The following is a 12,427-nucleotide window of genomic DNA, read 5'->3' as shown; positions in this document are numbered from 1 at the left end:
ACTCAGAGTTTATTAAGGCAAATAGTCATCTTCTATTCATCTCCTGGGATTAAACAGAATATATACTGCAGAAAATAGAAAAATACTGAATGATATTAATGCTGAGATACATATCTCCAAATATGAGTTATTATTGAAGCTCGTTGAAGCATGTATGGTGGATTATACTGTGGACAACAATGGAAGACCCAGAAAGATAGATAGTTCCTTTTATCTGCCAGAATTTTTCAGTCACTCTACAATGGACTCCTGTATCAAGAACGATGAACTGTGCCTTCCACATTTCTTATCTTATAAGTAGGATATTTAAAACCATGTTTCCTTGAAATAAAAGAAGTGCTCTTTTAGAACAGCTGCAGGCTGCAGATATTGTATTAATTAGGAATTTCTGCTGAAACTGTAAATTGATAGCTAACTATGAGTATTTTGTTGTCAAAAAATTCTATGGCCTTTTATCTTTTTTACGCAAATTATAAATTGTTTAGCGAGTTTCTATGTTTTTAACAGCCTTTTACCAACCCTCTGGATAATCTACGTGAAACATTTGTTATCCTTAATTATTTCTTCAAAGTTGAATCATGAGAGTCAATGGTTCTTAGGTGTTAGGGAATAAGTGTAACTGGAACCAATGCTAGGTGGCCTTAGCAGCCACAGCTCTATGTGGTATAAACATTCCCTTCCTGTATCCACGTAAGCCACCTAGTGTCAGATTTAAGAATCCAGTTTTAGTTCTTCCTTCCAACTGGAATTCTCATCTCTCATTCTCCCAGTTGAGGAATTGTTCTTCCACTTCTAGGTGCTGTACAGTAGTTTTGTTTTTCCTAAGAAACCTCCCATAGACCTTTTTTTAAAAAAAAAGATTTCTCACCTTAATGCTGCATTCAATGAACATTGCTTAAGTTTATGCTCAAAATTTAATCTATTTTATCTTCTTTGATAATGATTTCTGTTACTAGAATGTGCAGTCTCTGCGGGACTCTTCCATTAATGTCCATTTTCAGCATTTCATCATCTCAATCCAAAACCAAGCAAAGGACATTCAGCCATGAACATGGAGGACAATGAGGGCTGCTGAGAAGCCAAAGACAATGGGACTGGGTTTTGATCCTACTGCATGTACTGGCTTTGGGGGGGTGTCTAGCCTGTTCGGATCCTCACCTTCCTAGACCTGGATGGAGCGGGGAGGACCTTGGACTTCCCACAGGGCAGGGAACCCTTACTGGTCTTTAGACTGGAGAGGGAGGGGGAGAGGAATAGGGGGAGAGGGAGGGAAATGGGAGGCGGGGAGGAGGCGGAAATTTTTAATAAAAGAAAATAATGCAATATGAATTTGATGGCATTCTATAAGTATGAAATGACAACAATCTATTGTTTTCTCTACTTTTCTTAATGAGTGACTTGTAAAACCTCAATAATTATACTAATACTTCATTACTCATTTTGTATTACTGTTACTATTATTTTATATGTATAGGTGCTTTAAATGCAAGTATGTCTGTGTACCACCTGCATGCCAGATGCCCTGGGAGGTTAGAAGAAAGTGTTAAGAGTTTCAGACAGCTATGAGCTATTAGGTGCATGTTGGGAATCAAACCTTGGTTGCCTGAAAGAGTTTTTGGTGCTCCTATCCACCAAGACATCTCTCTAAAACCCATTACATCTTTTAAGTTTTTTTTGTTTCGTTTTTGTTACAAAACAACTGATTTCTAAATATTGCATTTGAATTGAAGAATTTTAATTTAAATTTGTCAAAACTGGCAAACTATTTTAAAAATGGAGAACAGTATCTCTCACCATTTATTTCTATTGCTGACTCTTTCAGATCAGGCATATCAGGAGCCATCTTATTGATGTTACAACCTCAGCCAAATCGTTTGCAATCTATACTGTTATAATCAGTGTCTTTTTGTTTATTTGGTTGATAGAACAGGTTGGCCTTGAACTCACAGAAATCTGCCTGCATTTGCCCTCTGAGTGCTGAGATTAACTGCTATCATACCTGGCTCTGGTCTGCTTTGTAATGCTTGCAGGTACAAAGTATGAATGTGATATTTCACAGCTTGAATTTTAGCTACCCTTTATCTCGAATCCCAATATGACTGGTAATTATAGAGCCTGGTTCATTTTATCTATGCTTGGAGACTGTCGTATTCTGTAGAAGTGTATATAGAAAGCCTCAGCTGCACCTATGATATCCTGCCCATGTCTCATCATCAATCGACGCTACATGGATTTCTCAGTCAATATCACTGAATAGAAATCGATGATTATTAAAACCCAATGCAGAATTTAGAAAGATGCTAAGAAGACTACTTGGTTTGTTGTCCTAATCTATAATGAGGGTCACTAATCTTAGCATGCTTAGATCCCATGCTTAGGTTGAGGTCCAAGCCTTGCATAAGTCAGTTGGCTATTGTATGATCTTATTTTCTATGAGTATGGTTCTCTTTGATACTTTACATGGTTTTGGGAGTCAATTCTAGACAAGAGAAATATCTCCACTTATGTTTATGTTTATTCTCGTTACATATGTTAGAGCAGGTCATTGACAAAACAGAAGGCTGCGGTATAGAAAGCTCTCCATAGCATCAGTAGTACTGGACTAGGGTCTTCTCTTAGATCCCAGGTGGTTTGTTCTTTGATACCTCATATACTTTCATTTATTATCTATATAAAATGACAGAGCTGGATTGGATCAGAACTTTTTAAAATATGTTACAGGTCAAAGCAATATCTTCATACCAAATGATGACAACTCTTTTGTTATATATGGTGGCATTGGACAAAATTAAGACTTGTTCATTGAACACAGATTTATCTCAGATTATTGAACATCACACGCACTCTTTATAAATATGATGGTATATCTGTAGTTTAGGGGGGCATAGAGAGATTCAAGTCCATATGTCACAATACCATGGATATCCACCTTAAGGCTGTCATTCCAAAATTCATTGACTCTATGGATGAATTAGGGAGGAGTTAGGTTTACGATTCTATCACCACACATTTGAAGCTCAAACTTGAAGTGTCAATCCCAATACTTAGTTTAATTTATTTAAAACTAAATATCCTAGTCATTGTCATGGGTGTGTAGACATTAAATACTTAATGTCTTACAGTGTTGGGAAAACTAATATGCCTCAAATAGTTTCTTGGTAGTTCTCGACTTTAGTACCCAGCACCAAAGTAAGATCCCTTAAGATCACAATACACTAATGCTGAGAGCACCACACCCCAAAAACAAATACTACTAGGTGACTAACATGAGGTCAATGCACACTATTGTGATTGTAGAAATTGAAATTATTCTATTGCATTTACATAAACACCATGTTAACTCATTGAGGTAGATTCTCAAGAAAATTAAAAACTATTCTTGAGCTTACTTAGAAGTTTACTTATGTATTGTTTTTCAATTAAGAGTTAAATGTAATTACTGTGTATACATATACTGTGTATACATAATCAATGTCTTGGGTCTTATTTAATTACAATGCTCTCTTTATTTTATATAAGAACTTATCATATATTGAGAATACTATAAAAATGTGAAAATGACTTGAGAACTTTTCACAGATTTTGGCTTAAAAACATTATACATTCTTAAACCTATTTTGTAGGGGGAATGATGCTGAAGTTATAACATACTGGTAAATATGACCATATTGAAAGAAACAAGACATATATCAGAAGTAACTGGAGATGATGTCTTCTTAGCTATCACAACCTTGATGTTAGAATGATTATGGTAGGTCCCTCATCATATAATATCTGAGAGGCAATTGCTCATAGTTTAGGATTCACGTAACTAAAAGGAATATGAGCAAGGACCCCAGTATCTACATTTTTTCAGTAGAGAAATAAAAATGAGAACTTGTATACACAATTGGCATCAGGTGACTCATGTTAAGAACTTCCAAAGCACGTTATTTCAGTAGAACACTATCTCGTATTTATGTATGTGCGCACATGTGTGCTTGCATAATTGTATATATGTAGATATACCTACATATACACATAGATGTATATTCAAATAGTTAAAAGCTAAGTTAATCAACTTTTTTTCTTTAAATAGTTATTATTCCAATAATAAAATTGATTTTGGGGTAGTAAAGGTGAGATTTTTATTAGACAAACAAAAGATCAGAGGCATCTGTGATCGGTGCTATCCTTGTGTGCACAGGTTCCCTGGTCAGAAGGCAAATGATTAAAGTGGCTTATTGGAGATTATAAATGAAACTCTTGCAAATTAAGGGTTCAAAGTACAAATTTGCTGAACACCCATTAACAGCGTTTTACACCATTTCATATCATAATCAGCAGCCCAGCTCCACCCCAGCAACTTCTAACTGATGACACACACACAAAATTTCCCTCACCACTCAAGATTTTTCCAGAGGTAGGGATCACCAATGATTGCAAGGTGTGGTAGCCAAAATGAACTTGACAACCAAGAGCAAGTATTCAGGATGACATATTTAACCCACAAATCACTCTAAACCCAAGTAATTGGTTTCAAATAGAAAGCAAAGGCTACAAAACCCTTCCCTCCCAGTTTCAACTGTCCAGGTAAACAAAAATGAACTGCTTAGGTGCTAGGCTGCTGTCTATGTCAAGCATGCATAGTCTAAAACTTTTGCTTTGAGCATTAAGCCTTTGCAACTTCTGCAGCATCTGTATCCAGTTCACAACCAGACCTGACCAAGCGCACAGACTGGGAGCAACCACTTTACCTTCTGAAAAATCAATCAGTCCCAGCAAATGAAGCAGCTTCAGAGATGCACATATAATCACAACAATACCCACTGTTTGCAGTCCTTCCGACTCCCACTCTAGAGTCAGCATCCTCTAAGCTCTCAGAGCATCCCAGCCTCCGGACCCCTTTGGAGTGGAGGGAGTTAATTAGAGAATCCGAGCAATGCTGGTTTGGAACAAAGACTTGAAAGGGGGGAAAGTGAGCAGCGGCTTCTCACAGACGCACAGTGCCAAGCAGGCGGCCCCCCAGGGTGAGGACAGACCTGGGCTAAAGTCCAGCCTCTCATGCTGATGCTTGCATTTGCTTGTAGGGACTCAGATCAGCCACAGCGCGTCCAGGCTCCGGACCCTACGCTGCAGCAGGCAGGTTGGTGTTCTGAGTTCAGAGCTGAGGGAGAAACATCTGTTGGAGAACCTAGACTTCGCAGGGTCCGTGGAGAAGGGATACTCCCAACGAACTTGCTCCTGATAGCTAATGATCCAAGCACTGATGATGCCAGTCTGGGCAAAGCTGTGTGAGCTAGTTTGCTGATTGAGAAGCACAAGTGTCCCTTTTCTGCTACAACCGCTGCTGCTTTTGATTCCCAGAGCTTCCTCTGGGAGAAAGCTCAGCCTGCTCTCTGGATGGAGGGGGTGGAGTGGCAGTTCTAGTGAGTGGTTGGTGCCAAAGTACCTGTGACTGCTTTCATTTGTGTGTGTGTGTGTGTGTGTGTGTGTGTGTGTGTGTGTGTCTAGAAAAGTATAATACGGAAACAATCCAATGAGTATTTAGGTAGTCAAGATCAACCAAGCCATGCTCTACTCTGCCTCTCTCCAGCTGTTCTGGTCCCTAGGCACACCATAGCAATAACCACTGAGTCCTCAGGTTTGCACAAAGGCAGGGATGTAGGGCAGGGCAGAGCAGACAACTTAAGGGTCAAATTCAGTAACTAATTCCTGGAGGGTAGGCGCCATTCTAAAATCTAGGTTCAGTCTCTGCTAGGCAAAGTTTCACAAACTTCCTTGATGATTAAAAAAAAAAGTGCTTGCTTAAAAGAAAAAAAAATGAAAAAGATCCCCCCCTTTTTTTGAGCCTGCCTCAGAATACATCACATCAGAGTGTGCTTTGACTCCAGTGGTTTTGATCAACAGGAAATCTTGGTCTGTCCTTAACCCTAAGGATCTTATCACTATCCTGTCGCTAAGCCAAGAAGCAACTGCAGAGGAATATCCATGACTCTGGTCCATCCCTGAACCTCAGTGAATTAATGACTCACTTGCTTTTCTTCACTCTGCCTAATTCCAGACCAGTAATGATGGTGGCACAAGGAGAATCAAGACAGACACTGTGGACCCCTATAGCTCATTGAGATCCATAAAGGCTTCCCAGTCATATCTCAAACCACTAAGGAACTTACTTTGTGCTCCTATGTTTTGTGAGCTCCCACAAGAAACACAACTTGTTTGAGAACATCTTACATTCCTGAATTTGGTACCATGATATTTCAATTAAAATTCTTGTTTTAAAGGAGACTGTAGAAAATAAATCTGGCTCTAATAACAGTTCATATTTACTAAGCACTTACTATGACCACAATTTGTATTGTCCCATGATTCAGCAATTTGTCTGCAATCTCATTGATAACACTCGGAAGAGCTAGGATTTTAACATAGATATCATAGGTGTTAGGTCTTCCACCTTTGCCTTTCTTCACTCCATTCACTCTGAATCATGGTGAACAGTACTTTAGGGGCTCCACTAAGGGGCGGTGAGGTAGAAATATTGGCAAACGCTTTTAGAGAAGTGAAAAGTTACTTGAAGGGCACGTGCCTACATCAGTGGACCAGCCAGAGAAAGAGCAGACTTTCACTTTTATGATACTGACCAAGTGTGTGATCCTTTAATCTCTCAAAAGTGATGATTATTGAAACATAAAATTGACTATTTTCTTATCTTAAGCTGCAGCTTCAGGTTGAGATTTTACCAATGATAATACCTGATCAGTTTCATTTCTCTGTAACTTCTTAAACTGTTTTCCTGCCTTCATTTGCACGAAACCAGTTGAGGTGTGCAGCAATGCATTCCCATACTCTTTACACCATATAAATACATAGCTAAATGGAGCATAGTTGAAAAAATGTTTTTGAAGTCATATTAGCTGTCAATCTTGTCTAAACTATTTCTCCAGAACTATAAACAAGATTATGCTTACATATAACCTCATTAAATTTAAAACAATAATTTATGGTGTAGAGAATGGCCACTTTAGCATATGCCACTTTGTTAAGAAGATTATTTTGAACTGAAAGTAGCTAAGATATACAATATATAGGTGACTTTCTCTTTCTGTCTAGTAACAAGGGATAAATATATAAATTGCTCTTTGGTAGGTACTTGCCTACTGTGGCGCGCTGAGCTGAGGCTATGCAGCTATTAATTTCCATCATGTACTTTATTTTTCATCATTTATCACCCCTAAGAGAACAAACCCACTTCTTTCTGACATTTCTTCACAATCACTCTTTGTAGAAACGACATATAATCTGCAAGATCTAACTCTTAATTGAAATGTCATGGTACCAAATTCAGGAATGTAAGATGTTCTCAAACAAGTTACGTATACCTTAAATCCAGCAGTTGAAGTTTGGAGGCAGAGGCAGGCAGATCTTTATACTCAAGGCTTCCTGGTCTACAGAGAAAGTTCCAGGACACCAAGGGTTGCATAGAAAAACCTTGTGTTGAAAAAGACCAAAACCCAAATAAACAAAGATTATGTCCGAATGTCAGAGTATCCTATATTTATACACACTCCGTGTGTTAATAAACTCTTTAGTTTTATCCTATTAATTTGTCTTGTGGCTCTAATTTGCAGGTCCAGCTAATAAACATAAGGAAGACGGAGGAAAAAAAAGTCTTTATCTACACACACACACACACACACACACACACACACACACACACACACACATGCAATTACTAAAAATACAGATGCTGGAGCTGGCGGGGTGACTAAGAGGTTAAGAGTACTTGCTGTTTCTGCTGATGACCTGGATTCAGTTCCCACAAACCATATGACATCTCACAACCCTGTACCTCCAATTTCAGGGGATCCCACACGCTATTCTGGCCTCTTTTGGCACCAGCTGTGCATCTCTTACATATACATACCTGAAGGAAACTATCATACCCATAAAGTGAATACATCTTAAAAAATGAAGAAGCACACAAAGAAGGCAAAATCTACTTCTTGGAGTCCCAAGGGCTCAGGTAGGCTCACCTAAATCCTGTCTGCTTTAGGACAGGTAAAACTAAAATGACACATTAAGAAATTAAACAGACATGAGGGGGAAAAGGCATCAGTGTGTCTGGCATTTTGGGGGAGTTTACATTGAAGCAAAGGCCTAACACAGGTCTTTATAATGATCTTGAGAGTATAAAGTCTTCCCTTCAGAACAAAGTGTTTCCAAAAACTATTGATTAACTGGGCAGTTGTTAGAAGAGACCTCTTAACACCAGAATCTGATAGAGAAAGTAACAGGGTGATGTCAACAAGTGACCTTTGAGTTTCTTCTAATTGGAAGATTTTTTTTTTCACCACAATAATGGAAATTGTTCATGCTCAGATGTCCTCTATTCTACCAACGTTACTTCTCTGCTCTGAGATATTGAAAGCCCCTCTATCTTAACATTCCTAGTTTACACTGAGAAACTCCTTAGTTGGTTTCCATGGGAATTATCTGGCCAAACAGGACTCATGCTCTTTCACTTAGCTCTGTGATTAGTCTGAAAGGTTGGTAAATGTGTCTTCAATGGATTTTTTTTTAAAAAAATAGGCATATGGATGTCCATTAAACAATTAAGCAACACAACCTTCTGATCCAAGTACTGTCTTGAATCCATAAGGCTGATTACATCTTAAGATAGTGAGTTGAGGGGAAACTCCCTTGCACCTTAAGACACTTGTAACAATTACACAATGTATTATTATAATAGTTCCTAGGTGTCTTATGACTAGAGCATGCACATTATGTAATAATCATAAAAGCAAATTACCTGGTTATTAAGACATGCAATAAATAAACTTTCATTATTAGATAAATTTTTGGTGACATGCAACTTTCCTCCTCTCTTGTCTCCTCTTATTGTATTTTCGTTCCTCCTTTTCTCCTCTTTCCCCTCCCTTAGTTTCCTGCTCCTTCCTCCCCTTCCTGTCTCCATTCTGACTTAAACTGCAAAGGTTCTTGGTTTGTTATTATTTTCCAGCATGCAATTTTTTGTCTCTTTTCACATCCCTTGGCATGTGCCCTCTCTGTAAAAACTGTTACATGTCACCTTGCTGGTTTCACTTTGGACAGATTCTCCATGATAATAATGATTACCATTTGGTTTCCTATATTATAACTAATATAAGAAAAACTCTGGGCCCCTCCCTACTAATTGGTATACAGTGTACTCTGTGCATTATACAGAGTCTCTATGAACTACCATACTGTCCCACAGAGATAAATAATATAACAATATGAACACTTATATTTGAAGATATTAAGATACAAAAAGCTTAAATAATTATTCCAAAACTCAGTACCAGATATGGAAAAACTGGGGCCTGGCCTCAGGATTCCTCACACAAATGCAAAATTTGTGTTATATGTTAACATCATCTTTCTTAATTTCTTTTAAAAGTAAGTCATGATCCCATTGCACAATGACAAGTTTTAACATGTCATTGATCTTCAAAATATAAGTTGTCTCTAATGCCATTCTGAAGTGTAAATGTTTACTCTGTCCTTTAGCGAGGTTAAATGAAATATAGGAAAGAAATAATTTCAGAAAGAGGCTCCAACGGGAAAGGCAAAGCAGAAAGGGGGAAGGGAGGCCTGTAAGAGAAGAAAACCAATAATATGGCTGACCCTCCAGTCACTGAAGAACCTGAAAGCCAATGGGGTTAGCCTTGGGGTTAAGCAATCCACAGGTCACCCAGCTGTGTTCTAAAGCAGGAGTCAACAAGAACTACAGAAAAGGCCACAGGCAGAAAATTATTTCTCTTGTATCAGTTTCAGTTTCTTGTTCCATGCATTGCTAGAGTCCTTGTAGCAACCGACCGGGAGAGCCTGTTCAGTTTGGCTTCTCAGTAGCTGCTTCACCTGGCCTTTGGAAAGGAGCACAGGCATTTAAAACCAGAGAGGAGGGCATCTCCATGGACACTGGACTAGTCCATGCTGGACACCTGTGAGCCATGCTGGGTTTTAGTCCTAGCTCCTAGGTCTGATCTTAACCAGAGGCACATTCCCACTCACAGAGACCTGGCTGCCTGGATTCCTCACCCCCATCCCATCAGCTTTATTTTCTCAGCTCTTGTGTACACGATGCTCAGAGCCTGGAGAGTGTTCTTCACACTGCATTACCTCATTCCTTGCGGAGCAGGGCTTTGGGAAATGGAACCCAGCAAGTTTAGCCTTAAAATGTGTTCTAAATCTGCAGAGAGAATGAGCCATGTTCTTGGTCATACTTCATTTTATAGATTTGTAAGGACTTTGCAGAGTATTTTGCAACATCCTCAAAATTCTTTTCTCAAAATGCTTCCAAATCCTCTTGCTTTCCTTGTCTTCTTCCCCAGTTTCCTTCTCTTCCTGCCTTTCCTCTGACTTTTCTATTGGTAGTGAGCACACAAGCATGTGTACAGAAAGATTTGGTTGTCACTGAGATCATTTTCCTGTGCTGTTGTGTCAGAATGGATGACACCCATCAGTCACGTCCTCTTTCTCAGAGCTAAGAGATGCCCACTTTCTCCATTCATTTTAAATTGAGCACCAAGAGAGTGGATGCTTAGGGAAGGTCCACTGGGAGGCAAGAAGTGGGCCATGGTCATGGTTGGCACTGATTCTCTTAGTGTAGAGAAGAATGAAATTCTAGAGAGAATATCAGAGAAATTGTCCCCAAAATAAGGCATGTGAGGTGGTCCCGAAGGATAGACTAATATTACTTGTTTCTGTATTATTGCCTTTGAATGTTGACTGTTTGTTGCAACTCAGAAACATCAATGAATGAATAACTTCTTGATTCCATTGTGAAGAAGAAACCAGTGACGCTGGAGCTCCCTATGAATGCATACTTTTGAGGAAATGGACTAAGACTTAACTTTTAAAAATAATTACTTATTTATATTTTACATATATTGAGTGTTTTATTGCTGTGGGATAATGCTTTTGTACACTGTAAAGATTTGCCACTCACATTGGTTTAATAAAATGCTATTGACCAGTAGCCAGGCAGAAAGTATAGGCAGGGCAACCAGATTAGGACTTCTGGAAAGAGAAAAGGCAGAGATGCAAGTCATCAACCAGACACAGAGGGAGCAAGATGAGAATGCCTCACTCAGAAAAGGTACCATGCCACATGGATGAACACAGATAAGAATTATGGGTTACTTTAAGTTGTAAGAATTACTTAATAATTAGCCTGAGCTAATAGGTCAAACAGTTTATGATTGATATAAGCCTCTGTGTGTTTCTTTGGGACTGAATGGCTGTGAACCAGGAGGGACAGAAACTTCTGTCTACATTTTGCCTTCATATATGTCTGTGCATCACATGCATTCAGTGCCTGCAGAGACGAGCAGAGGATGTTGGATACTCTGAAATTAGAGTTACAGATGTTTGTTAGTTGCCATGTGTATGCTGGGAATAGAACCTGTGTTCTCTGGGAGATCAGCCAGTGTTCTTAACTCACCATTCATCCATGACTTACCCAAAGTCTTAATTTTGAAATAGACAAGCAAAGAAAGAAATATGCCCAACCCTCAACTTTAAATCAGAGGCTGGGGAGGTAGAAAGGATCTCTCTCTTCTTGAAATAGCTTCATGACATGTCTCCTCAAACTTGGCATCACAGTTGATCTCTCTCGGGTTGTTTATTTTCTGTGAGTGTAATGTTGACTTCAATGCTACAAACAGATAATTCTATATCCATTTCTTATTGCTGCTATGACAAATTACATCTTGTTTCTTAAAACAACACAGGTTCATTATCTTAAATTCTCAAACCAGACTCTCAGCTGGCTAAAATTTTGGTGAAAGTGGCCTCTATTCCTTGAGCAAGATTAAAGCAAGCATCTTTTGTCTTTTTTTTCCTCTTGTTTTCAGAGGCTGCTGCCTGTCTTGGATTTTGGTGACTTTCCTGGTCAATGCTTGTGATCATCCTGAGTCTTTTCTACCTTACATCATCACTCAGACACAAACTTTTCTGCATTCCTAGTCACTATATTCCTTTATTCCACCAGGTCTACAGAATAATAAAGAATATAGTACTTCCTTTAGATCACCTGACTGACAATTTTAATTTCACCTGCAAACCTAAGAGCCCTTTACCGTATGACCTAAAACATCTAGTTTTGGAAACTCAGATATTATGGGGGACTATTATTCTGACGACCATACAAAGAGTAGCAAACCCCAAATTATTTTGACAAGAAGTATTTCATTAAGAAAGAAGATATTCTGAAGTGCAACCCACACATATTGACTCAACTACATTAGGAAAGGAGAGCTTATTGGGATAACGGTGCTTGAAAGTGTGTGTGTGTGTGGGGGTGTGTGTGTGTGTGCGCACGCATGCAGGTGTGTAGTAAATAGAAAAATAATTGTCTCCCAGAAGGAAAAGCCATCCTATCTCTGAACTTTTGATATATACA

The 12,427-nt window shown here is 38.7% G+C and overlaps 1 protein-coding gene across 2 annotated transcripts in view; it reads right to left on the bottom strand.

The window, feature by feature from the left end:
* The window catches only part of Kcnip4 (potassium voltage-gated channel interacting protein 4), a 486,636-nt gene that overhangs the window by 206,685 nt on the left and 267,524 nt on the right, over positions 1–12,427 (bottom strand). Inside the window, exon 1 of one of the 2 annotated variants that reach the window (XM_038335447.1) lies at positions 4,737–4,848. The exons of the other annotated variant lie outside the window; for it this stretch is intronic. Coding sequence (XP_038191375.1) covers positions 4,737–4,848 — 112 coding nt within the window. Of the gene's footprint in view, positions 1–4,736; positions 4,849–12,427 lie in introns of those variants that run through there. 2 annotated transcript variants of the gene reach the window in all.

Source organism: Arvicola amphibius, chromosome 1, assembly GCF_903992535.2.
Source record: "Arvicola amphibius chromosome 1, mArvAmp1.2, whole genome shotgun sequence".
NCBI classification, from domain to species: Eukaryota; Metazoa; Chordata; class Mammalia; order Rodentia; family Cricetidae; genus Arvicola; species Arvicola amphibius.
The sequence above is the reverse complement of the archived record's forward strand: the minus strand, read 5'-3'. Positions and strand labels throughout refer to the sequence as shown.